We start from the raw sequence: 25,309 nt of genomic DNA on the forward strand, positions 1-25,309 counted from the left end.
GATCCAGATACAGGATAAATGTTAATAAAGATATCAAAGAGTATGATGATTGAAATGAACGATAGCAGATCCTCTTCTGAGACCAACACGCAGAGAGTTGCCACACTCTGGCACCGTTACATTTGATTAGTTTAGTACAATCAAAGTGTTTTTGTTGCGTGCTGTCCAGTCAGCAGAAATGGAATGTCTTTAGAGTGTGAGAGGAAACTCCATGCAGTTACAGGGAGGATGTACGAATTCCATATGGACAGCACCCGTCGTCGGGATCGAACCCGGGTCTCTGACGCTATGAGGCAGCAACTACATCGCTGCACCACCGTGCCGGCCCAAGCTACAAACAAGAATTTACACACAATTGCATGTTGATGGCGCTAGTGGAGTCTCATCTCGGTGGTCTTGATTAGATTAAGTTAATCCTTGATGTTCCAAAGATACACATTGTTTGTAGTGCTTAAGTGAATACAGAGAATTATTTTCCCCAAATACACATGTCTGCTTGTAATCTAAACTGTTGGGCTTGGCTGGTTTATTTCAGTGAAATGAAGTGGAGCCAATTTCCTCATCTGATGAAGCCATTTTGAATGTGGTCTCTTTCTGAAATTAATCTTGCACTGAAGGAGACTGTATGCACTTCCATCCTCCCCAGGAACCTGTGTTGAAAGCTTGGCATATGAATTGCAAATCCAGTATGAGAAGAGGTACACAGTGTTTCTGTGTGGTTTCTCTGATTCTCTGCCAAAGGTTTCGTAGGAGGAACCCCTTGTGAAAGGTTCATTCACCTGTTTCCAAGCAAAGACATTCACGAGCTGCAAAACAATTGTATCCCATCTTCATTATGGTGCCAGGAAGATCGAGGAACTGCAGATGCCGGAGTCTTGAGCTAAACACAAAGTGCTGGAGGAACACAGCGGGTCAGGCAGCATCTGTGGAGGGAATGGAAAGATGGCGTTTCAGCCCGGGACCCTTCTTCAATCTCAATCCGCAAAGTCGTCGGTCCGTTGCCCCTCACACACAGATGGTGCCTCACCTGTTGAGTTTCTCCAGCACTTTGTGTTTTTATCATGGTCACGTTCCGATAAGGAGAGGTCTATTGACATATGACACAGAGTCATAGAGACATGTAGCACAGGAACAGGCCCTTTGGCCCAACTTGTCCTTGATTCCCATCTGAACTGCTCCCATTTACCTGCATTTGGCCCCGAACCCTCTAAACCTTTTCCTATCCATGTAACTATCCAAGTATCTTTTAAATATTGTTATAGTACCTGCCTCAGTGGCATAGCAATAGAGTTTCTGCCTTACAGCGCCAGAGTCCCAGGTTCCATCCTGACTACGGGTGTTGTCTGTACAGAATTTACATGTTCTCCCTGTGACCGCGCAAGTTTCCTCTGGGCGCTACAGTTTCCTTCCACATCCCAAAAACATGCGGGTTTATGGGTTAATTGGCTTCTGTAAATTGTCCCCAGTGTGTAGGATAGAACTAGTGCGAATGGGTGATCTTTGGTCAGCGTGGACCCGGTGGGACGAAGGGCCTATTTCCATGCTGTATCTCTGAACTGAACTAAACTAACAACCTCCTCTGGCAACTTGTTCCGTATACCCACCATTCTCTGCATTGTGGGCCTGGTCTTGTGCTCGACTGTTCTATGTTCTATGTCTCCACTTTACACTCAAACACTCACATATATCTATGCATATACACACAAATATATACAGTATACACACACACACACATATATATATATATATGTCTTGTTTATCTAAGATAGATATCTTAGATCTTAGATATTTATTTAGACCTACTGTAAATATCGAAATGCTATTTAGATAGCATTAATTATCATCGCTAACTAAATTAATTGCCGGCCGCTGTGAGGAGGCTGGTGTAATTTTGTGTTGCTCTTTTCCGACAGGTTGACTGCACAGCGGAGCATAGAAGATGAGGAGGAGATAGCTCGGGAGCGCCGGAGACGGGCGCGTGAAACGCGTCGCTATGACGATGACGAGAATGGGTCCTACGCCGGCAGCACCCCATCCACGCCTGCATTTGAAAGCCACCGAACGACCAAGGAAAACCAGTAGGTCCATCACCTTGCATGGTTTATAAAACCTCTCTAGCAACTCTGAGATCTAGTTAACACACTGATAGACATTATGACACCAATAGAAGACACAATGGGACAGAGTAACTCAGCGACTCAGGCAGCATCTCTGGAGAACAAGGATAGGCCATGTTTTGGTCAGGGACCTTCTTCAGACTAAGTTGCACCAGCATTTTGTGTCAATTTTCAATACGTGCATTGTTTCGGGTCTGGACCAATTTACCTCGGTGTTCTGTCTGTCTGCGGTTTGTAGCTTAACCGGCCTCTGTAAATTGTCCCAGGTGTGTAAGGAGTGGATGATAAAATGGGATAGCATACATCTAGTGTTTAAGAAGGAACTGCAGATGCTGGAAAATCGAAGGTAGACAAAAGTGCTGGAGAAACTCAGCGAGTGAGGCAGCATCTATGGAGGGAAGGAAATAGGCAACGTTTCGGGTCGAAACTTCTGAAGAAGGGTTTCTAGTGTGAGCAGGTGATCGATGGTCAGAGTGGGCCAGGGTGGGCTGACAGGCCTATTCCCATACTGGATCTCCAAACCGCCATCCACTAAATAGTGCGCACAAGACCAATGTGGTCAGATTGTGAGATGGGGCCACTGAACCTTACTGCTGCCTGTTCACCTTATGGAAGTTCAAAGATTCATGATTCCTGTTGATGGGCTCTGCATTTACTGAGCCTGGTGTGCAACATATAACATAGAACAGTACAGGAACAGGCTGGTTTGACACACTATGACCCTGCTGAACATGATGCCAAGTTAAACTAATCTCCTCTGCCTGCACTTGCTCCATATCCCTCCATTCCCTGCATATCCATGTGCCTATCTAACAGCCTCATAATGTTACACAGATAGCACCCGAGGTCAGGATCGAACCTGGGTCTTTGGCGCTGTGAGGCAGCAGCTCTACCAGCTGCGCCATTGTGTCGCTCCATTGGGAGTCTAAACCTCAACCTGAATGCCAATCAGTCACTATATTGAAATTGCTGTTCCATTTACACAACGAATGTGATTTACAAATATCTAGCATCCATTTTATACAACATGATTGTGATGCAGAATGTATTGCTGACTTCTTTGCTGTTTAAGCCAGAAGATAGAATGGAAATGAGAAAGAATATCACTAGAATATCATTTTTTAACTAGATGTTACCTGGAAGCAATTTTGGAATCTTATGTGATCCTAGACTCTCCCACCACTGGAACCATTCTCTCCACATCCATTCAGGCATCTATTCAGGCCTTTCATTACTGGGTAGGTTTCACTGAGATCCCCCCTCCCCCCTGAATCGTTCTGAACTCCAGTGAATGCAGGCCCAGAGCAGTCATAGAGCAGGTTTTTGCTGCGCAACCGTGAGTGTATTAAGGTATTAATCTTGAATTTATTGGGTGTATTAATCCCAAGAATATTGGGTGTATTAATTAGGAATGTATCCAGTGTATTAATTGGGAGTGTATTGAACATGCTAATTGTGAGTGCATAGAGTATTAATATTAATCGCGAGGGTTGGGTGTGTATGCGTGCTTTGTCTGTGATTTTTATTTAGTATTAATTGTGTGGATTGAGTATAGTAATCGGGAGTGTATTGAGTATTATTTGTGAGTGTATTGGGTGTATTAATTGTGAGTGTGTTGAGTGTAGCAAGGAACACATCTTTGTGAAGGGGAGATTGTAGCCAGCTTGCCTGGATGGAAAGTGCAGAGAGTAGTGGCTGTTCGGGCCTGATCCCGGAGAGCTCCCGGCTTCTATAGGAGCACGCTCCAACACACGTCAGCTTTGCATTTGAAAAAACACAAGCTACTCTACAGTCGAAATGTTGTGATAGTTCCTGGAAAGCGACATAAATGTTGAATTACATTTACTGAAAGGTACAGAGAGCCAGAAGTGAATGCAAGTATTCACAATGCCCTTTGAGTGCTCGCGGGATGGTTGAGTTTGACTGAGACCTAACGTGTGATCTCAGTTTACAAAACGTTGATGCCGCATAAAATGTCGTGGCAGCTTCCCAATCTGCGATGACAGATTATGCAAGGAATTAGCAATACATCTTGTTTCAATGAATCTGCTTTACAAAGAACACAGTGGCTACAGTGAGTTGACTCGTATTACTGTCCAGGCAGTTGAAGAAAGACATTAAACTACACAATAGAGGAAACCGCACTGTTAATGTTAACTTTCTTTCTGAGCCAAGCTTTTTGTTGGCAAGAAATCATCAACCTAATTAAAAGCAGGATGAGTATTTTTTGTACACACCGTTACAAATGTTTTTGGGAAGTGCCGGAAAAATTCAATGTTAGTTCTTCGTGGTCGTTCAGCATGGCTTTAGTCCATTGGTGACCTTCAGAGACTGCAGTTGGTGCAACCTAAATTCTTTGGAGAAAAACTTCCTTTAGTTGCAGTATGACAGTGGCACCACAATTTCAGGAGGAAAAGGTTTAGGTTTAATATTGTCACGTGTACCGAGGTATAGTGATTTGCTATCCACACAGATCAGATAATACCATACATCAATACAACCAAATCAAACTCAAGTACAATAGGTGGGGCAACGGGGAAGATACAGATTGCAGAATATAGTTTTCCGTATTGTAACACATCAGTTCCATAGACAAAGTGCAATGTTTACAATGGGGTGGATGTACCCTAGCTTATGGGCTATTTCCAGTAAACAGTCATCTCGACAGTGACACAGGGTATGTTACTGCTGTATTTTGTCAAAGTGGGTCTCTGTGGATGCCTTGCAAGATTAAGCAACCACTTCTGGCACCACGTAAAGGTTTGTTACATAAAACACTGGCTCAGGGGATTAGAATATAGCATTAGTGTGGATGAAATTCAGCAAACAGAGAGCAAGGATAACTTCTTTAAGTAAAATAAGTTATTAAGTATTATCAGCATTAAGTTAAAGCAAGGAACTGCAGATGCTGGTTTCCCAAGGAAAGACATAAAATGCTGGAGTAACAGCAGGTCAGGCAGCATCCCTGGAGAACTTGGATAGGTGACATTTTGGCTCAGGGCCATTCTTCAATCCGAAGAAGGCTCACAACCCAAAACGTCACCTATACATGTTTTCCAGTCTGAAGAAGGGTCCCGACCCGAAACATCACCTATCCATAATTTCCCAGGAATGCTGCTTAACCGTGCTGAGTTACTCCAGCACTTTATGCTTATCTAGGTCATAATCAAGTTGGCAAGTTGTTAGGAAGCAGTAAGATGTAGACACAAGGAACTGCAGATGATGGAATCTTGATTGGGACACAAAGTGCTGCAGTAACTCAGCTGCTCAGGCAGCATCTCTGGAGAACATGGGTAGGTTATCACTTCAGGTCTGAAGAAGGATCCCGACCTGAAACGTCGCCTATCCATGTCCTTCAGAGATGCTGGCTGACCCGCTGAGTTACTCCAGTACTTTGGGTTCTGCGTTAATAAATAAGAGTTTATTAATTAATTGTTTTTTCTTCTTGGTTGATCACAGATATGACTTGAACTGCAAGTCGACCAATTCTGCCCTGGATGAGGATGAGGGCTTCAGTGACTGGACTCAGAGAAGAGAAGAGCGTCGGCAGAAACGGAGGGAGGAGCAGGGATTGTCGGAGGAAGGTCACGTCACCGACTCCACCGTGGGGCTCAGCTTCACCGTGAGAGAGAGAAGGGAGCAGGAGGACCAAGAGAAGGCAGGGATGGGCAAACTGAAGACGTGGCAGATGGAGGAGGAGAGCAGGATGCACCAGAGGAAACAGGAGCAGGCGGAAGAGAGCCGTCAGTGTGAGCGGAAGCTAAAGGAAAAGGAGGAGGTGGAGAGAGCTCAGATGGAGGACAGACAACGATTGAAGTATCTGAGAGAAGAGGGAGAGAGATTGGACCAGGAGAAAATGGAAAAAGAGAGATGGAAGGTGGAGATTGAAAAGGTAAGGGGAAAAAATCGAGTCACTGAGTCATGTAGTACGGGAACAGGCCCTTCAGCCAAATTGCCCATGCTGACCAAGATGGCTAATTGGACCAGTTGGGCTGAAGGGCCTGTTTCCGTGTTAGATGACTCTTTGACTTTACTTTAGTTTAGAGATACAGCACGTAATCAGGCCTTCGGCCCACCGAGTTAACACCAACCAGCGATCCCCATACACTCGCACTCTCTAACACACTGGAGCCAATCTATGCAAACCTGCATATCTTTGGAATGTGGGAGGGAACTGGAGCACCCGGAGAGAATTCACGCGGTCACGGAGAGAACCTACAAACTCACAGACAGCCATAGTCGGGATCGAACCCGGCTCTCTGGCACTGTAAAGCAGCAACTCTACCGCTGTGCCACCCTGCTGCCCAAACTTGAACTTGTAAACAAGTTCCCATTGGCTAATCACCTGGCAATGATTTGCCATTAATAGATGAACTTGATCGATCTTACCACAAGCAATGGTTTGAATCAGCCAGATGGACAAAGTGCAGCTCTGTGTATGTCACTGAACTCTAGTTTGTCTAAATAAAGAGAGCTTTACCCAGTGTCTGATCCAACGGTGTGCGATGTTGATGTGGGGAGAGGAATAACTAGCAGAGTTCCACACACCTATACTAACCTAGAACACTGATGCAAGGAACAGGCCCTTCGGCCCACAATGTCTGGGCTGAATATGATGTCAAGATAAATTTATCTCATCTGCCTGTACGTGAACCATATCCCTCCATTCCCTGCAAATCCATGTGCCTATCCAAACGCTGCTAGAATGCCACTATCATGTCTGCCTCCACCACCAACCCTGGCAGCAAATTACAGACATCTCCTTTAAACTTTGCCCCTCTCACCTTAAACACTGCCTCTAGCGTGGCTTGGACACGCTAGAGGCAGGAAACATGTTCCGGATGTTGGGGGACTCCAGAACCAGGGGCCACAGTTTAAGATTAAGGGGTAAGCCATTTAGAACGGAGACGAGGAAACACTTTTTCTCACAGAGGGTGGTGAGTTTGTGGAATTCTCTGCCTCAGAGGGCGGTGGAGGCAGGTTCTCTGGATGTTTTCAAGAGAGAGCTAGATAGGGCTCTTAAAAATAGCGGAGTCAGGGGCTATGGGGAGAAGGCAGGAACTGGGTACTGATTGGGGATGATCAGCCATGATCACATTGAATGGCGGTGCTGGCTCGAAGGGCCAAATGGCCTACTCCTGCACCTATTATCTATTGTCTATAAAGCTATCACCTCTCGTCATTGCTATTTTCCATCCTACAACTGTGTACCCTTTCTCAACACTTTAGATACTTCTTTCTATCAGGTCTCCCCACAACATCCGGCATTGCAGAGAAGGAACCCAAGTTTATCCAACCTCTCCTTATAGCTAATAATGCAGTCATCATTGTGGTAAACCTCCTCTGCACCCCATCCAAAGCCTCCACATCCTTTCTGTAATGAGGCAACCAGAACTGCAAGCAATACTCCAAATGCAGCCTGACTAAAGTCCTATAGACAGACACAAAATGCTGGAGTAACTCAGCGGGACAGGCAGCATTACTGGGGAGAAGGAAGGGATGACTGACGTTTAGGGTCAAGATCCTTTTAAGTCTGAAGACTGAAGAAGGGTCTTGACCCGAAACGTCACCCCTTCCTTCTCTCCAGAGATGCTGCCTGTCCGGCTGAGTTACTCCGGCATTTTGCGTCTGTCTTCGGTTTAAACCAGCATCTGCAGTTCCTTCCTGCACACAAAGTCCAATAGAGCTGCTTCGTGACTTCCTGACTCTTATACTCAATGCCCTGACCTACGAAGACAAACATAACATTTGTGAATTAAAAAATGAATCAGATTGATTAATGAATGAATGAATTCATGGAGTTCATGTTTAATTGTCTGTTCTTCAGAGACCAAAAGAAAACGAGATGAAACTTTCCATCGCACCCAGGTCATGGATTGGAGATCTTCATTATGAAGAGGAAAATGACTGTGTGCAAAATAAAATGGCAGCGTATCAGAGCTACAGAACGACCAAGATAGTACAGAGGTAATGTTCTGGATATCAAGGCAGGAAAAGTAGAAACATATTTCCAATTTGTTGCAACTAAGTATGTAGGTATTAGGTTTAGGATTATTATTATCATGTGTAGCAAGGTCCAATGAAAAGCTTTACTTTGCATCATATCCAATCAGATCAGATAATACCATACATAGACACAATCAAGTCAAACTCAAGTGTAATAGGTGGAGCAAAGGGGTGACACAGAGTGGAGAATATAGTTCTCAGCATTGTAGCTCAACAGCTCCAGAGCCAAGCTCCAAAGTCCACAATGGTAGTAGAATTGAATCGGGACAGTGCCCCCAGCTTATGGAAGGACTGTACAGAAGCCTGATAATGTAGGGGAAGAAGACGGGATATCATAGAGTGATACACAATGTACTCAAGAACATTGGGAGGTAACCACTGTGTATGCAGTGCAGCATGTCATAGTCATACAGCACAGAACCAGAAACAGGCCCTTCGCCCCAAGATGCCCCATTTGCACTAATCTCACCTGCCTGTATTTTACCCATATCCTTTCCTATCCATGTTATTTAAACCTTTCCCATAAATGTTATTATCCAAGTGTCTCTTGAATGTTATTATTGGACCTGCCTCATCTGTTCCGTATACCCACCACTCTCTGTGTTAAAAAGTTTCTCTCCCTGTTCCTATTAAACATCTTATCCCTCTCACCTTAAAGCTCTGTCCCCGGGATCTTGATTCCCCTACCATAGGTAAAAGATCATGCCCTACCCTATCTCTCCCCCTCATGATCTTATATACCTTGAGTTCTTGATTCCTCTACTCTGGGATAAAGACTCTATGCATTCACATTATCTATCCCCCTTGTGATTTTATACACCTCTATAATTATACCCTTTACCACTTCAACAACTAAAGTCCTAGCCTGCTCAACCTCATCCTGTAGCTCCGGGCCCTCGAGTCCTGGCAACATCCGAGTGAATGTTAAATTGAGAGTGAAATTCTACATCCCACACGGGGGATTTTGGTCAGGAAAATACTTTTATGCTTCTTTCTTCACCCTCCCCCCTCCCCCCTCCCCCCTCCCCCCCCCCCTCAAGTTCAAGTCCACCACCATTCCAACTCTGCTTTATAACAACATTTGAATCTGACATTTTTTAAACCACTAGAAATGAAATTGCTTTCAAGTCAGTTAGTTCTGCTATTGTTTGAGGCAAAGATACCACGGAAGACATCGTATGGAAATTATTATATTGTAATTGAAAACACGTTCTCTGAGAATAACCAGTATCTCTTTGAATGTCATGCAATTTCCAAATAAAAATGTTACAGCTGCATTTATCCAAACTGCAAGAAAAGTATAAATCCTGAGGCTTCAAATAGTGTCAGAACATAGAATAAAAATCTGTACAGTTTAGTTTACTTTAGAGATACAGCATGGAAACAGGTCCTTTGGCCCACCAAGTCTATGCCGGCCATCTATCAGCCATTCACACTAGTTCTATGTTATCCCACTTTCTCAGCTGCTCCCTACACATTAGGGTCAATTTACAGAGGCCAATTAACCTGCAAACTCACACGTGGTCACAGGGAGAACGTGAAAACTCTACATGCAGACAGCACTCGAGGTGAGGGTCGAACCTGGGTCACTGACGCTGTGAGACAGCGGCTCTATCAGCTACACCACTGGGCTTCCCCAGGGATGTTAATAGGGCAAAATATCCCAAGAATCTCAAAGGAACAGGAACCGAAAATAAAAACATAGATCAATACAGCACAAGAACAGGCCCTTCGACCCCACAATGCATGCACTGAACATGATGCTAAAACTTTGTGTGAAAGTAAACAGCTGTAACCCGAGCTGATTCCCTTTGAAGATAGACGCAAAGTGCTGGTGTATCTCAGCAGGTCAGGCAGCATCTCTGGAGAAAAATAAATTGACGTTTCGGGTCGGAATCCTTCTTCAAGCCCTTTGAATCCAACTATTTTCCTTTAATTATGTTTAATTGCACTCACAATTTTGTTGGAGGTCTTCACCTGAGGAAATGCAGCTGTGCATGAGCAGCAAGATGTCAAGGACCATAAGATAGGTCACTCTTTAGTCTCTTTCTTGCATCGTCTGCTGGGGGAGTTGGATTGGGTCAGGCTGAATGTTGAGAGGTTGGCTAGAGATCGGGTTATCCAGACTATGTGATGAATGGAGGAGGGATCAGGTCAAGGAAAAGCTGCCATGGAACGTGAGTTGTTGGGGAGGGGAGAGGGGAGAGCAGGCTGGGTGATTGGGGTGTAGAATCAATAGTTGGTGGGGAGGGGTAGACCAGATTTGGAGGGAATGGATTTGGGAAGGAATTATACCTATTGGAACATAGAACAGGAACAGGCCTTCAGCCCACAATGTCTGTGCCGAACATGATGCCAAGGCCAACACTGATCTGCCTGCACATGATCCGTTTAGTTTAGTTTATTGATATGGCCCACTGGGTCCGTGCCGACCAACATTCACATGGTCATTAGTTTTATCCCACACACTAGGGGCAATTTACAGCAGCTAATTAACCTCCAAACCCACCCTTCTTTGGAGTGTGGGAGGAAACCCGAGCAACCAGATAAAACCCACATGTTCACAAGGAGAACGTACAAACTCTGTACAGACAGCACCTGTAGTCAGAAACTAACCTGGGTCTCTGGCGCTGTAAGGCAGCAACTCTACCGCTGCGCCACTGTGCCATCCAGTTGATGGATGTCAAAGCAGACTCGAAGTGCCAGAAGGCCGATCCTTTCTCTGGATTCTTGCATCCTCCCGTTACAACATATCACTTCCCTTCCAACGGTTACAGTGTGGTACATTGACGTTCAGCTAATAGGTAGTCTTGGAACAATGATAGTTTGCTTATGGGATACAATGACCTTCAGCTAATGTACAGGTTCTGGTACATTGGCATTTCAAGAATTCAGTACACTCAACCTTGTTAATGGATACATTGTTTAACTGTAATGAGATGCATTTCATTCAGTTGCTTACCATTGACTTACTGCCGTTAAACATGGATATCCTGCCAGTAGCCACAAGTACAATGACATCTCTCTCCAGCCACTACAAACAATACGTTGGCCCTTCTCCAGGCCCTGGTTGACAGTGAGCCACGTTCTGACCTTGTCGTGTTGGCCAATGATCTGAAGTGGGTGGTAGATGCTGTTGATTCCAGCCACAAGCCTGGCTCACCTGAGACAGCACGTGTCTGGCACCGAGTGCCATCTGGCACCTTCCACGTCCTCAAGGCCGGCTGTGGGAGGCGCTGCAGGGACACAAAGGCTGAAAGTGGCCGGGCGAGGAGTGGGCACAGAGGCGATGGCTGGACTCGAGCACGGACTTTTGGAAATGGCGCCAAAACTTCACTCCGCTTGCATGCCGTCTCAGTGGACTATTTCTATACACTTAGCACTATCAGAGATTGTGATTAGGGATGGCAACACTTTACTGAACTGCATGCAAAAAAATAATTTCACTCAACGTCTGTGGAAGTGATAATGAACAACTATTGAACTACCCTAGGTAGACACAAAATGCTGGAGTAACTCAGCGGGTGAGGCAGCAGCTCTGGAGAGAAGGCGTGGGCGGCGTTTCGGGTAGAGACCCTAATCATTTCTCCGTCTCCCTGCTCCCATCCTCTCAGAAGAAACAGAAAATTAAAATCACACGCCACCAGACTCAGGAACAGCTTCCTCGCCTCCATTATCACCTAGAGAGTTGTGAATCTGTGGAATTCTCCGCCACAGCAGGCAGTGGAGGCCAATTTACTGGATATATTCAAGAAAGATAGTTAGATATAGCTCTTAGGGCTAACGGAATCAAGGGATATGGGGAGAAAGCAGGAACGGGGTACTGAATTTGAATGATCATCCATGATCATATTGAATGGCGATGCCGGCTCGAAGGGCCAAATGGCCTACTCCTGCACCTATTTTCTATGTTTCTATGTGCCTTCTGAATGGTTCTTCCATAAGCTAGGGTACTGTACAATTCACCTATAACGCATTCCAGACATTGGACTTTGTCTATGGAACTGATGCTCTACAATGCTGAGAACTATATTCTGTACTCTGTATCTCCCCCTTTGCTCTACAAGCACATACTTACGTTTGACTTGATTGTATTTATGTATGGTATATTATTGGATAGACTTTACACTAGCACTATCAGACACACTGACGACAATTTACAAATTTTACTGAAGCTAATTAACCTACAATCCTGTACGTCTTTGGAGTGTGGGAGGAAACCGCAGCGCCCGGAGAAAACCCATCCGGTCACGGGGAGAAGATACAGAGTCCGTACAGACAGCACCCGTAGTCGGGATCGAACCAGCGCTGTAAGGCACCAACTCTACCGCTGCGCCACAGTGCCGCTTACATGGAAAACAAAGCTTTTCACTGTACCTCAGTACACGTGGCAATGTTAAACCTAAAACTATGGTGCATGCGAACATTTTGAGACTTTTGACGATTATGAGTCACCTTAATGTTGCCTAATACGCATGCTTGGTGCATGGGTGGTCTAGCAAGTGACATGTTACTGCATTGCACTGTGTTTATAAGCATGATGTAATGCACTAGGACCTGGCTATGCTCCAGTGAGTTTGAATCATCTAAGTACAACATTATGAATGTAATTGAGCATAACTCATGGGTCTTTGAGTCAGTGTGGGGCCATTTCAGAATACAGCACCCCAGCTGAAAGTATAAATACAGAAACAAGGAACATTACAGTCGGTGGTTTATAATTAAAAAAAAGACACAAAGTGCCTGACTAACTCAGCAGGTCGGGCTGCATCCCTGTAGAACATGGATAGGTGACGTTTTGGGTTGGGATATTTCTTCAGATTGAGCGCTGGATGGGGGGAAGGAAGCTAGAAGAGTATACAGGAAGGACAAAGCATGGCAGGTCATGCGAGTCATGTGACACATAGATAGGATAGACAGTCAGAACCTTTTTCCCAGGGTGGAAATATCCAATGCTAGAGGGCATAGCTATAAAGTGAGAGGGGGAAAGTATAATGGACAAGTCTTTTTACACAGAGGGTGGTGGAGAGCTTAGAATGCACTGCCAGGGTTGGGTGGTGGAGGCCGATATGATAGTAATGTCTATGAGGCTTTTAGATGGGCACATGGAAGTGCAGGGGATAGAGGGATATGGATCATATACAGGCAGATGAGATCAGTTTAACTTGTTCGGCATCATGTTCGGCACAAATATTGTGGGCCGAAGGGCCTGTTCCTGTGCTGTCCCATTCTATGTCACCATGGCAGAGCTTTACCAGTTTTCTTACCCTCCCCCGGCAATCAGTCTGAAGAAGGGTCCCGGCACGAAACGTCACCTATCCATGTTCTCCAGAGATGCTGCCTGACCCGCTGAGTTACTCCAGCACGTTGTGTCTTTCCGAAAGTGTAAATGCAATGGTTGTGCCCTTTCTATGTTTCTATGCTTATTTCCAATAACTCTCGGGTCAGGAGGAGTGCTGACATTGAAGAGGAGTTAGCTGTGATACAGAAAGGAAGCATGACATCAACGTCTTCACCCACGCTTTTCACAAAACATCTGCCACAGTGACTCACCAACTGAGCTCTGACTTTGGAGCATTTCTCCTACTCCTTGCTTAATAATGTTCATCACCAAGGGTTTAATGAGACCATGATGAGCAGAGTCTTGAGGCTTTCATCCCTTACACTCTACAAGTAGCATGTTTATAGTATTGGTGCAATTGCTGCCTCACAGCGCCAGAGACCCGGGTTCAATCCTGACTTTGGGTGCTGTCGGTACGGATTTGTACATTCTCCCTGAGACCACGTGGGTTTTCTTCGGGTGCTCTGGCTTTCAAAAAGTGTCCAGGTCCGTAGATCGATTGGCTTTGTTAAAACATTGTAAATCGTTCTTAGTGTGTAGGATAGTGCTAGTGTATGGGGCGATCCCTGAACGACGCAGACAGTGGGTTGAAGAGCCTGACTCCATGCTGTATCTCGAAAGTAAAATCTAAAGTAAAGACATTGCCATGGGGGAAAGTGGGTGAGCATTTAGAGCATTGCTTGCAAAAGGACGAGCTAATTGTTTGAAGGGGAAGATATGAGTCAGTGGATCAATGCATGAGCCAGATTTCACATGCGTGTGATTACCAGATGTTAGTCATCACCCTGAATGTCACTGTTACAGCATGGTCCTGGGTCCTGTGTATGCCAGATTGACCATTGATAACTAACCAACCATAGTGAACTCATGTTGCAGCTGTATAAAGGGCCTGTGCCACTTGGCTGTCATTCGCTCGCCATTTACGCGACCTGCAAGCGTGTGGGTAGCGCGTGGGTAGCGCGGGACGGGCGCATGGAGTGGTGTGGAGGAGTGTGGACTTTGTCCTGAATGAGATCTTCGTGCGCCACTGGCCTGTCGCGTAACTGCCGGCCAAAGTGGGACAGACCCAAGACCCTGGCGCGGTGCAACGTCTCACCTCCAACAGCAGCAGAAGCAGGCAAACGATCGAGGCTCACGGCCGTTGCGGATCCGGTTCCGCCCCCACTCTTACTCCCAGAGCAGGGCCAAGACAATTGGAGATAGACACAAAATGCTAGAGTAACTCAGCAGGATCGGCAGCATCTCTGGAGAGAAACAATGGGTGACGTTTCGGGTCGAGACCCTTCTTCAGACTGTGGAACTGATGCGTGGCAATGCTGAGACCTATATTCTGGATTCTGTATCTTCCCCTTTTTCAATTAACGTACAAACCCGCACGTCTTTGGAATGTGGGAGGAAACTGGAGCACCCAGAGATACCCCACGCAATGGTCTCCTCGTTCTGCGCTCCAAGCAATAGAGTTCTAGCCTGCTCAACCTCTCTCTACCTACATTTACCTTCACATAATCCATATCCCTCCATTCCCTGCATATCCATGTGCCCACCTCAAAGACTCATAAAGACCGCTATCATATCTGCCTCCACCACCACCCCTGGCAAAGTGTTCCAGGCACCCACTGCCCTCTGTGTGTAAAAAAAACACCTTCAAGCTCTGCCCTTTAGCATTTGACATTTCCACCCTGGGGGAATTAAGGTCCACCCTATCTAATCCTCTCATAATTTTATATTCTTCTATCAGGTCTCTCCTCAACCTCCGACATTCCAGAGAAAAGGGGAAATAAGAAAATAAAATTGTGTCATGAAATCCTTCTTGAGATATTAATAGTCAGATTCGTAGTGCATGAGAGGCTGCCTCGTGTTCGGAATATGAATAGAAGAATATGTTAACTATTTTCTTTTACTAATATCATGAATGCAGTTTTTCATGAGTAACTCAAAGACATAGTGTTAAACTCAAAAAAAACTTTTAGAACCTGCAATTCACTTTGAAAAATTCCAAGAAAAATTTGCTCCTTTGGTAAATATTTTTAATTGCATTGACTTTGACTTAAGACTTTAGAGATACATTGCGGAAACAGGGCCTACGACCAGCGATCACCCCATACACGTACACTAGGGGCAATTTTCAATCTTTTATACTCAAGCCAATTAACCTACAAACCTGTATGGCTTGAGAGTGTGGGAGGAGACCGGAGCACCCAGAGGAAAACCCACGAGGTCACAGGGAGAACATACAGTTGCTGGAAATGGGTTGGCGACAGTCCTGTTGCAAATAGAAATAATTCCAGAGCTAAATTTCACGTAAACTTTTTGCTGAGGACGGGTCCCAGCCCAAAATGTCGTCTGACCATTCCCTCCACAGATGCTGCCTGACCCACTGATCCCTTCCAGCACGATGTGTATTTGTTAGAAATGTAGTTTGTGCTGTTTTCAATGATGTTGACAGCAATATCTGGAGGATTTAAGAGTTAGGAAGAGAGGAACAGCATGGTGCATCACAGTGTTGATAGTGGTCTTTGAGACTCTTAATCTTTGAAGACCTTTTTTAACCTCAGATATATCACAGTTTAAGTTTTGTGGGGAGAGGTACCAAGGTTGGTAAGAGAAGAGATACATGCATTCAATGGTTGTGTTGTGTTAAGAATCGTAGCTTATGACCAAGCAACCTGTGTGTTATTAGTCACAGTCATACACCATGAAAATGGGCATTTTGGTCCAATTCGTCCATACCGACCAAAATGGCCCAACTAATCTAGTCCCAATTGCCCATATTGGGCCTATATACCTCTAAACCTTCCTGAGGTCATCTGTCGCCGGCCCAGATTTGTCCTAACCTTTTCTCGCCTTTAGTTTGTTCCACCTGTCCCCCCCCCACCCCACCCCACCTATATCCACACCTCTACTTTCATTCTGGAAAAGGATTCTGGCCCAAGCGTACACGTGACAATAAACTAAACTCAAGCTCCAACATCCTTGCAAGTGCTCTCTGCGTGTACCATGAGAACACCCCTCAGCTTCCTGTTGTGTGAAGAGTTAACATTGTGGCTTTCATGTACTGTGGCTATATTGCTCAGTTTCCTTCCTGTGCAAGTCCTTCTCTATTTGCTGGTGTTGCATTGAAGCAAAAGCTAACTTGGTTTCTCTGATGGCTGAGGTGCAGGAACATTCATCGCGACACTCGTCTCTCAGGTAACACAATCCCACAGAATCTTTGCTTCTGATCCAGAGTTGTGCTGGCTGACTTCCATGTGGCACCAATTCTTAGATGTGTAGATAGGGAAGGGAGTTTTCCCAAAATCAAATACAAGACGGTATAGTTTTAAGGTGAAAGGGGCAAAGTGTAAAGCAAATGTATGGGGCAAAGGCTTTTTTACAGAGTGGGTAGTGGGTGCCTGGAATGTGTTGGTGGAAGCAGATACATTAGTGGCAGTTAAGAGGCAGGTCGATATGCAGGGAATTTTGTTGCATGCTATCCAGTCAGTGAAAAGACCATACTTAGGTTAGTTTTGTGTAGATTATTGCCACGTGTACCGAGGTTCAGTGAAAAGCTTTTTTGTTGCATGCTATCCAGTCAGCGGAAAGGCTATACATGGTTACAATCAAGCCACCCACAGTGTGTAGATACAGGTCGAAGGGTAAAGCATTTAGTGCAAGATATAGGCCAATAAAATCCCATTAAAGATAGTTTGAAGGTCTCCAGGGAGGTAGATGGGTGGTCAGTACCGCTCCCTAATCCAGTTCAGTTGCCTGATAACAGCTGGGAAGAAACTGTCTCAGAATCCAGTTATACTTTTTCAAACTTCTGTGTCTATTTCCTGATGGGAGTGGGCAGACGAGGGAATGACTGGGGTGAGACTATTCCTTGATGATGCTGGTGACCTTGCCGAGGCAGCGTGCAGTGTAGACGGAGTCAGTGGAATGGAGGTTGGTTTGCAAGATAGTCGAGGGCGGCTACGTCCACAATTCTCTGCAATTTCTTGCAGCTGTTCCCAAACCAAGCTCTGATGCAATGCAATAAAATGCTTTCCACGGCACATCTGTAGTTGGTGAGGGTTGTTGGGGTTTATACTGAACCTCATAAGTCTCCAAGCTATTAGAGGCGTTGGTGAGCTTTCTTGGCCATTACTTCAATGTGGCTGGTCCAGGACAAATATCTGATGATATTTCGTCCTAGGAACTTGAAGTTTTCAACCATCTCTACTTTGGTGGCACCAATGTATACCAGGGTGTGTGAACGGAACTCGATTACAATCTCCTTTGTCTTGCTGACATTGAGGGAGAAGTTGTTGGCTGGGCACCAGGTTACAAGGTTTGCAATCTCCTTCCTGGATTATGTGCAGGCAGATAAGATTTGATGGCGACATCATGTTGGGCATGGACATTATGGGCTGAAGGGCCTGTTCCTGTGCTGTACTCTTCTATGTTCTATACTCTAAATGATGCCAGTGTGTGCAGTGCAATGTGACTGTAAAGATTATGCGGTGCCTTCCTTCCTCCAGTTCCGCCCAGCTGTGTCATTGCTGATCTCCTGAGGTGACCACAGGCTTTTGAGTTTATACGCCCATGAAAGAGCTGCCGGTTTAATGTGAAATTGCAGTAGATGCCACTTTGTGAGGGTGAACCCTTCCACAGTTCCCCAACGATCACCTGTACATTAGTTCCATGATATCACAGTTTTGCATCCTACACACTAGGGGCAATTTAGAGAAGACAATTAACCTACAAACCCGCCTGTCTTTGGAGTATGGGAGGTAACGGAGCACCCGGAGAAAACCCACGCAGGCACAGGGAGAACGTGCAAACTCTGTAAAGTCAGAACTCATCATCAGGATTGAACCTGGGTCGTGGTGTACTGTTGAAAGAAATTTGTTTAGTTTAGTTTAGAGATACTGAGTTGAAACACGTCCTTCGGCCAACCGAGTCAGCACTGGCCAGTAATCACCCGAACACTGTTTCATATTCACCGTTCATATCTCAGTCTGAAGAAGGGTTCCGAACCAAAATGTCACCTATTCCTTTTCTCCAGAGATGTTCCCCGACCCGCTGAGTTACTCCAGCATTTTGTGTCAATTTCCCACACCCTAGGGAAATTAGGGTAATTCCCACAGAGGGCCAATTAACCTACAAACCCGCACGTCTTTAGGATGTGGGAGGAAACCGGGGCACCCAGAGAAAACCCACACTGTCACAGGGAGAAGGTACAAATTCCACATAGATGGCTCCCGAGGTCAGGATCGAACCTGGGTCTCTGGCGATGTGATGCAGCAGCACTACCGCTGTGCCACTGTGCCGTAGTGTTGGGAGGGGACTCTGGGATTTTGACCTTGACGTTGAACAAAGTGCTGGTGGCCAACACATTGGGATAGGGTGTGAGTCGCTGGGGGGACGAGGTGATGCAGCTCATTTGATCTTCCTTCTTGTCCATACTGACAGGAGAGGACGTGCAGCCCGGAAATGGTGTTGAAAGATACGTGGCTTGTGGTGTAATGTATCCTGTCGATAATGCACACTGCAACCTCTCTGCATTGGCTTTTGGTGGCAGAAACACACAAAAAGCAAACTGTGTTGACCAGGCGCAAAGCACACGGACTGCAATTAAAGCCCCATTCTGTCCTCAATAATGCCACTGATCAGCAAAGTTGCTGATTAATCTGAAATGTGATTGTAGGGAATTAACATTTAGTGTTAGTCCAGATTCAGGGACAGTTTCTTCCCAGCTGTTACCAGGCAACTGAACCATCCTATCACCAACTAGAGAACAGTTCTGACCTCCCAGCTACCTCATTGGAGACCCTTGGACTATCCTTATCCAGACTTTACTGGACTATATTGCACTGGACATTATTCACGTATCTGTACACTGTGGAGGACTCGATTGTAATCATGTACAGTCTTTCCACTGACTGAATAGCATGCAACAAAAAAAAGCTTTTCACTGTACCTCAGTACACATGACAATAAACTAAATTGAACTCGTTTTTAGATTTAGAATGACAGCAAGGAAACGTGCCCTTTGGCCCACCACGCCGACCATCGATCACCCGTTCACACGAGTTCTCTGTTATCCCACTTTCTCATCCACTCCCTACACACTAGGGGCAATTTATAGAGGCCAATTAACCTACAGACCTGAGGTAGACACAACATGCTGGAGTAACTCAGCGGGTCAGGCAGCATCTCTGGAGAGAAGGAATGGGTGATGTTTCGGGTCGAGACCCTTTTTCAGAATGATGTCAGGAGAGGGGGCAGGACAAAGATAGAATGTAGTCGGAGACAGTAAGACTAGTGGGAGAACTGGGAAAGGGAAGGGGATGGAGAGAGAAAGCAAGAGCTATCTGAAGTTAGAGAAGTCAATGTTCATACCGCTGAGTATGAGCAAAATATGCGGTGCTGTTCCTCCAGTTTGCGCTGGGCCTCAATCTGACAATGGAGGAGACCCAGGACAGATAGGTCAGATTGGGAAAGGGAGGGGAGTTGAAGTGCTGAGCCACCGGGAGATCAGGTAGGTTAAGCAGAGCGGAGGTGTTCGGCAAAACGATCGCCGAGCCTACATTGGTCTCGCCGATGCAGAGAAGTTGACCTGGAATGAGGTTGGAGGAGGTGCAAGTGAACCTCTGCCTCACCTGTAAAGACTGTTTGAGTCCTTGGATGTAGTCGAGGGGGGGAGGTAAAGGGATAAGTGTTGCATCTTCTGCAGTTGCAGGGGAAAGTACCTGGTGGTTTGGGTGGGAAGGGACGGGTTTACCAGGGGGTTTCGGAGGGAACGGTCTCTGTGGAAAGCAGAAAGATGTGGAGATGGGAAGATGTGGCCAGGAGTGGGATCCCACTAGTCTTATGGGCCTGTCCCACTTACGCAACTTTTTCGGCGACTGCCGGCACCCGTCATAGGTCGTTGCAGGTCGCCGAAAATGTTCAACATGTTGAAAATCCAGCGCCGACCAGGAAGACGCTATGACTCTGTGGGCGACTGAGGAGACTACTCACTACTCACGACATGTCACGGGGTGAAGCCTGTATGACCGTGCGTAGTTGCCCAAAGAGTCGTACCTTGTTCTGGTCGCCGCTGGATTTTCAACATGTTGAAAATTTTCGGCGACCTGCAACGACCTATGACGGGTACTGGCAGTGGCTGAAAAAGTTGCGTCAGTGGGACAGGCCCGTAACTGTCCCCAACTACATTCTATCTTCATCCGGCCCCCTCCCCCTGACATGAGTCTGAAGAAGGATCTCGATCTGAAACGTTACCCATTCCTTCCCTCTAGAGATGCTGCCTGTCCCGCTGAGTTACTCCAGCATTTTGTGTCTACCTTCGATTTAAAATAACATCTACAGTTCCTTCCTACACAACCTACAAACCTGCATGTCTTTGGGATGCGGGAGGAAACTGGAGCACCCGGAGGAAACGCACGCGGTCACAGGGTGAATGTTCAAACTCTGAGCAGACAGCTCTTGAGGTCTGGATCAAACCTGGGTCTCTGGTGCCGTGAGTCAGTGGCTCTACTCAATGCGCCACTGTGCCGCACAATTGTTGCTTGTATAAAGTATAGAACTCTGATGAAGTCTTTTGAAGAAGGGCCCCGCCCCGAAACAGCACCGATCCATGTTCTCCAGAGATGCAGCTTGACCAGCGGAGTTACTCCAGCACCTTGCGTCATTTTTCATTAAACCAGCATCTGCAGTTCCTGGTGCTCCACCTCGGCTGATGAATTGCCTTTCCTGGTTCAGCAATGTTTAGAGCAGTTGCAGCTGGTTTGGTCTTCCTAAACTCAGACAATGAAACGCAGATCCAGGAAGTGATCCAGTAATCTCTGGCATTCTTGTCATCTTTCCCACACAATGCTGACAACTCACATGATATTGGACAAGCTGGCCTGGGCTTTGTATTTCCATTCACATTACATCTAGCCAGGAGATCAGACTAGAACATTAAGATTAGCTTTTCCTTGTATATAATCTTGCAGTCACTTGCTTTCCTTAGCCATATCCCTCTTCCATATTTATGTCGCATGTGCAGGTAAAATTAACCAAATCCCCCTTTCACTGTAATTTAATCTGTGTGTCTAACAGTTTTCCATGTTTAATTCAATTTAGTTTAGAAATACAGCGCGGAAACAGGCCTTTCGGCCCACCGAATCTACACCGGCCAGCGATCCCCGCACACTAGAACAATTTACAATTTTACCCAAGCCAATAAACATACAAACCCACATGTCTTTGGGATGTGGGAGGAAACCGGAGTACCCGGAAAAAACCCACAAAGAGAACGTGCAAGCTCCACATAGACAGCACCTGAGGTCAGGATCGAACCGGGTCTCTTGTGCTGGCTGTGAGGCAGCAACTCTACTGCTGCACCGCAGATTACTGCAGGAGCAACAGTGAAGCTGCATTAATTTTGGGGCAATGTTTATGTCGAGCGCTTCTTGAGTTGATGTTGTCGGTAGATGTTTGATCTCGCTGTGCTCTGCCCCCCCATTGCAGCGAGTTGCCGGAAGTGGAAGAGGATGGAGAGCTGGCACGGCTGGAGGCGGAGCAGAAGCTGGAGCAGATCCGCCGGAGTCTGGACGAGAAGGAGACGCAAGAGTACGAGCGGCTGAGGCAGCGGGGCCATGACAACGAGCTGGAGCTGGAGGAGCTGAATAGTAGGAGGGAAGAGCGGCGCAAGGCACGAGAGGAAGAGGAGCAGCGGCGACAAGTGCAGGAGCAGGAGCTGCAGGCCAAGGAGGAGGTAGGCACCACTCCCCGTCTTAATGGCAATTCCTATAGTTGTTGAGTCATGACACCAACTCACTAGGCGTTGTTTTCACTGGAGCGTCGGAGGTTGCAGGGAGACCCAATAAAAGTATACAAAGTTATAAGAGGCATAGATAAGGTAGACAGTCAGAACCTATTTCCCTGCTAAGTGCTATAATTGAGAGTCTCGGCCTCAGTTGAATAATTTTCAGTCGCTAGCTTTGGAAAGTCATTCTGAGTGTGTGGGAATAAGAATGCCTGGTCTTCCCATGGGATTGCAATGTAGGAATCTTCCAATAAATAATCTTTATTGTTTAGACAATAGACAATAGGTGCAGGAGTAGTCCATTTGGCTCTTCGAGCCAGCACCGCCATTTAATGTGATCATGGCTGATCATCCCCAATCAGTATCCCGTTCCTGCCTTCTCCCTATATCCCCTGACTCCGCTATCTTTAAGAGCCCTATTTAGCTCTCTCCTGAAAGTATCCAGAGAACCGGCCCCCACTGCCCTCTGAGGCAGAGAATTTCACAAACCCACAAATCTCTGTGAGAAAAAGTGTTTCCTCGTCTCCATTCAAAATGGCTTACACCTTATTGTTAGACTGTGGCCCCTGGTTCTGGACTCCCCCAACATCAGATACATGTTTCCTGCCTCTAGCATGTCCAAACTCTTAATAATCTTATGTTTGAATAACATCTCCTTTCATCCTTCTAAACACCAGAGTATATAAGCCCAGCCGTTCCATTCTCTCAGCATATGACAGTCCCGGGAATTAACCTTGTAAACCCAAGAATGTATTTTCTCAAATTAGGGGACCAAAAATGCACACAATACTCCAGGTGTGGTCTCACTAGGACCCTATACAAATGCAGAAGGACCTCTTTGCTCCTATACTCAACTTCTCTTGTTATAAAGGCCAACATGCCATTTGCTTTCTTCACTGCCTGCTGTATCTGCATGCTTACTTTCATTGACTGATGAACAAGGACCCCCAGATCCCGTTGTACTTCCCCTTTTCCCAACTTAACACCATTTAGATAGTAATCCGCCTTCCTGTATTTGCTACCAAAGTGGATAACCTCACATTTATCCACATTAAACTGCATCTGTCATGCATCTGCCCATTCACCCAACCTGTCCAAGTCACCCTGCTTTCCCATAGCATCCTCCTCACATTTCACACTGCCACCCAGCTTTGTGTCATCTGCAAATTTGCTAATGTTACTTTGAATCCGTTCATCTAAATCATTGAGGTATATTGTAAATAGCTGCGGTCTCAGCACCAAGTCTTGCGGCACCTAGTCGCTGCTTGCCATTCTGAAAGGGACCTGTTATGGCTGATCATCTATAATCAGTACCCCGTTCCTGCCTTCTCCCCATACCCCCTGACTCTGCTATCTTTAAGAGCCCTCTATAAATTACAGTTCAAATTGTTGTAAGTTATATTGGGCGGGGACCTCCAACAACATTACATTTGGTTCTCGCGCAGGAGGAGAAGAGAAGAATGAGGGAAGAGCGAGAGAAGCGAAGGATGGAGGCAGCAGAGAAACGGCAAAGGGTGCTGAGTGTTTCAGGTAGTGAGATGGAGGACCCATTTGTCCCACTCAGCCCAAAGAGCCCAACTCTTAAGGTAAGAACGGCAGCGGTTATATTTGCTTTGGCAACGCATGTGTAAAGACTGAGTTCCATAAGGCTAACAATGCCATATAAGTCCTGAGATGGTATGTGGGAAAGAAGACAATGCAAAGACCCGACATGCCAACAAGGTATACTACCAAGATAGACACAAAATGCTGGAGTAACTCAGTGGGACAGGCAGCATCTCTGGAGAGAAGGAATGGGTGACGTTTTGGGTCGAGTGTACCAATTTTAGCAATATTCCGTGTAAACCAGCATCTGCAGTTCCCTCCTATACAAAATATGCTCCCTGTGATTGTGGCCACCCCATTACAGGAAAGGGTGCAGAGGCGGTTCGCCAGAATGATGCCTGGATTAGAAGGTATTAGTTACAGGGCTAGGTTGGACAGACTTGCACTTTTTTCTCTTGACTGTCAGAGGTCGCAGGGAGACCTGATTAGATTTATATAAAATTATAATAAAGATTATAGATACGGTAGACAGTCGGAATCTTTTTCCCAGGATGGAAATGTCAAGGAGAGAGGTGCCATGTTTAAAGGAGATGAGTGAGGAAAGATTCTGACACAGAGGGTGGTGGGGCCTGGAACATACTGCCAGGAGTGGTGGTGGAGGGATATACGATAGTGGTGTTAAAGAGGCATTTGGATAGGCACATGATATGCAGCGAATGATCACGTGCAATAGTTGGTCTTGGCAGTAAGTTTAGCTTTGACATAGTGGGCTGAAGGGCCAGACAGACCCAGTGCTTTACTGACCTATGTTGCCACGACCTGGGGGCCTGCACTATAGGGAGAGGTTGGGCAGGCAATGCCTTTATTCCTTGGAGCGCTGAGGGGTGATCATATAGAGGTGTATAAAATCTCTTCCCTTCATGAAGAGTGGGAGGCAGCCGGAGAAAACCAACGCAGTCACAGGAAGAACATACATACTCCGTCCAGTCAGCACCTGTAGTCAGGACCTCACACGGGTCTCTGGCGCTGTTAAGGCAGCAACACTACCGCTGCGCCACTGTGCCGTCCGACTTGCATTATTTTAAGAATGAATGCTCTGCAAAATGCACTGCTTGCTGCACAAAAATGTTTGTGATCCTAAATAGTGTCGGCCTGATGCATTTGTGGCTTTTGGTGAATGTCTAGGATAACATTATGGTGTGCCAGCGGTGATTTCAAGCTAACCATCGTCACAATAGACCCAATTGTATGATATTCCTCTAAACTGTCCATGTGTTAATTCCTGAGTTCCAATTGATTTTTTTGGTGAGCCAAACTTCCAAATCGTGTTTGTCACACAGTATTGAATGTGTACTTGTTTGCTCTCTAAAGCTGTTTGAAGTCTTGAATAACCCTTTAGCCGTCTTAATTAGAGCACCAACCTTCCTGTTCATCGTGGTGTGTGTCTGTATCACCTTGATTTTGCACCGTGTGAATTTCACTCAGACAGCGCCTTCCCCGCATGCCCCGGTCCTCCGCCTGTAT

At 46.1% G+C, this 25,309-nt stretch overlaps 1 protein-coding gene across 2 annotated transcripts in view; it reads left to right on the top strand.

The window, feature by feature from the left end:
- Positions 1–25,309, top strand: part of lsp1a (lymphocyte specific protein 1 a) — an 88,875-nt gene that overhangs the window by 18,998 nt on the left and 44,568 nt on the right. For both annotated transcript variants that reach the window (XM_055649527.1, XM_055649526.1), the window contains exons 2-6: positions 1,914–2,078; positions 5,577–6,009; positions 7,945–8,084; positions 21,943–22,189; positions 23,686–23,826. In XM_055649527.1, the coding sequence (XP_055505502.1) occupies positions 1,914–2,078; positions 5,577–6,009; positions 7,945–8,084; positions 21,943–22,189; positions 23,686–23,826 (1,126 nt within the window). The remainder of the gene's footprint in view (positions 1–1,913; positions 2,079–5,576; positions 6,010–7,944; positions 8,085–21,942; positions 22,190–23,685; positions 23,827–25,309) is intronic.

This window comes from Leucoraja erinacea, chromosome 18, assembly GCF_028641065.1.
Source record: "Leucoraja erinacea ecotype New England chromosome 18, Leri_hhj_1, whole genome shotgun sequence".
NCBI lineage: Eukaryota > Metazoa > Chordata > Chondrichthyes > Rajiformes > Rajidae > Leucoraja > Leucoraja erinaceus.